At 33.2% G+C, this 2,551-nt stretch overlaps 1 protein-coding gene across 1 annotated transcript in view; it reads right to left on the bottom strand.

Moving 5' to 3' along the window:
- Nucleotides 1-692: 692 nt before the first annotated feature.
- The window catches only part of LOC106299926 (protein C2-DOMAIN ABA-RELATED 2), a 24,397-nt gene continuing 22,538 nt past the window's right edge, over nt 693-2,551 (bottom strand). Inside the window, exon 4 of the mRNA XM_013735947.1 lies at nt 693-1,071. Coding sequence (XP_013591401.1) covers nt 847-1,071 — 225 coding nt within the window. The 3' untranslated portion in view covers nt 693-846. The remainder of the gene's footprint in view (nt 1,072-2,551) is intronic.

The raw sequence follows: 2,551 nt of genomic DNA, 5'->3' as shown, positions 1-2,551 counted from the left end.
TTTCTTGTTGGCTTTCTGAAAACCTTCTCATGGTTCTGCTGAAATCCTTTGCCATCATTCCCATCTAATTTTCTTTCTCTTCGATTTCCTTACGTTCTTAAGATATAAAGGATATTCCCTTTGAGCTCTGCTTTTCTTAGATGACGTGATTTTTCATCTCATATGCTTGTAAATGGCCCGCGACTTCATCAAAACCCATTGCGTCAGTGCCCATTGTTGTTGAATTACTGTTTATTTTGAATTGTTAAAGTCCTTGAAGTTTGCTTATTTCTTTTCCTAAAGTGTGGAGCTAGTTAAGCCTAGAGCTAGAGTGGTAGTTATTATGTCGCTCTATAACGTGTGAAAGGGTAGAGAAAAGTGAGTTTATTACTCTGATTTATTAGTATAAATATGTAGTTGAAGATGTGTAAGATGAGAGAAAAATCAGTTTCTCCGTCTCATCTTTTGTTATGTTATCTTGCTATAATAAGAACACAAAACCAGAGAGAACAAATAGAGATCCTGATTTCTGGAGAGAAGCCTCCCTCTCCTTTGGATCTCATAAATAGTATTCCCTTCGTTTTTTTTTTATTAGATATCGTTTTAGAATTATGCACATAGATTAAAAAACATTCAAGTTTTTATATTTTCTAGACAAAAACATTTATTTATCTAAACACAATTCTCCCAATGATAAAATAGAATGAAGAATACATATTTTGGTAAACATAACATAAAAAGTTAATAAATTTTAAGTTGAAAATTGAAAATGTCAGCTAATTTAGAACATAGTTTTCTCTAAAACGTCATGTATTGGAAACGAGGGAGTATATTTTTTAACAAACTTGATGTAATAAGATAATAGATCTAGTAAGCAACATCCTCAAGCTCATTTATACTCAGAAGACCTGAGACATCGATCCACTCAAGCTGAAGCTCGACCTCTCCACACTCAACGTTCTGGAGCTTAAGAAATATATTCTGGACAATCTTTCCTTTGTTCCACACAATCTTGCTCTCTTCTGATAGACAGTTCTGCCTGCTCGCCTGTATCTTCATTATTACAGTTCCTTCGGGGAGTCCTCTGAACTGGTTTTGGATCCTGATGGCTTCAAGGAATGGATCAATGTGAAAAAACGCATCTCCCATCTTATCATCTCTTGAGAACCAGTCCCTATCGTAAACCATCTGTATCATCACAAAAATAATACCCACTTTCTTGTTATGTTCTGTTCTGTTTCTCAAAACTTAGAGCAACTTGTTGTAATGTTTGATCCACTTACGATTTTGATAGGAAGAACTGGATCAGAAATAGAGAGTGTCAAGTCTTCGTTCCATTCTGGATTCAAATTCTTTTTCACCACTCGAGTTCGAAATTTCTGTGTCAAAAGAAGAAAAACATAACACCATATATTCAAGTGTAAATTTGTACATGTAAACTTAAATTTGAGCTACTATTTTGAATGATAAAATCAAATCCTAGGAATTTCTCATTAGTAAAACTCAATTACATTTGACCTGTTGAATAATTAAAACTCGCGTTGCATCAAACTATAATTGAAACACGTATGTATGTTCTGTCTCATTTTTTTGTCTCATTATAACACGATGAGTTGATAACATTTACTTTTTAACTGAAATTCTCTCATCAGATGCATCAGAAAATCTGAGCAGCACAACCAGATTGGTGACCAAAAAGATCCATATTAAAAAAAAACGGGACAACCTTGAATATATACGGAACCTAAGAAACTGAATTACAAACTCGAAATTCGTGAAAAGTTAGGAGTCTGGAATAATACCTGTTGACCCATTCGACATGTTGGATAATTCCAAGCTTGTGGAAACTTAACATATTATTAGATGTTTAATATGTTAAGATAATCACAATAAGGAAACCTAGAAATAGGAAAAAGAAGTTTCTATTTAGGTTACACTACAAGAAAACATAATCTTAACGAGGGCGGTTTTCCTCGTTAGTTCGTCGTAAAAGAGGCTTTACGACGAATTAGCGAGGAAGCGCGTTTGCTCGTTATTCATCTGTCGTAACACATATTTCCTCGCTAATTCGTCGTAACTTAGCGAGGAATACATTTCGTCGTAAAGACGAAGTAGAGCTTTTCGTCGTAAAGACCACGTCAATATTCCACGGAAGGACGTCGCTATATTTCCTCGTAAATACCTCGAAACGAGTTCCTCGTCCTCGTAATCTACACGTAAATACCTTGAAAGTGTTTCCTCGCAAAATACACGTAACAGCCACGAAAGGATTTCCTCGTACAATACTCGTTTATCTTTCCTCGTTATTTTCTCGTAAATGTTTCCAAAATACTCGTTTACTATTTCTCGTCATTTCCTCGTAAGGTTTCCACGTAAAGAGGTCGTACATTAGCTACGAATTTACTTCGTTTTTATTATTTTACAGAATTTAAAAATATAATTAAAAAATAATTAAAATTATTTAATTTAATAATAAATTAAAATTTAAAATAAAAATAAATCAATATGAAAATATTTTATATATAAATAAGTTTTGAATTTATATAATACAACAACCGAAAAAAAAACTAAG

Source organism: Brassica oleracea, chromosome C6, assembly GCF_000695525.1.
Source record: "Brassica oleracea var. oleracea cultivar TO1000 chromosome C6, BOL, whole genome shotgun sequence".
Lineage (NCBI taxonomy): Eukaryota > Viridiplantae > Streptophyta > Magnoliopsida > Brassicales > Brassicaceae > Brassica > Brassica oleracea.
Note: the sequence above shows the minus strand (reverse complement) of the source record. Positions and strands in the feature narration are given on the sequence as shown.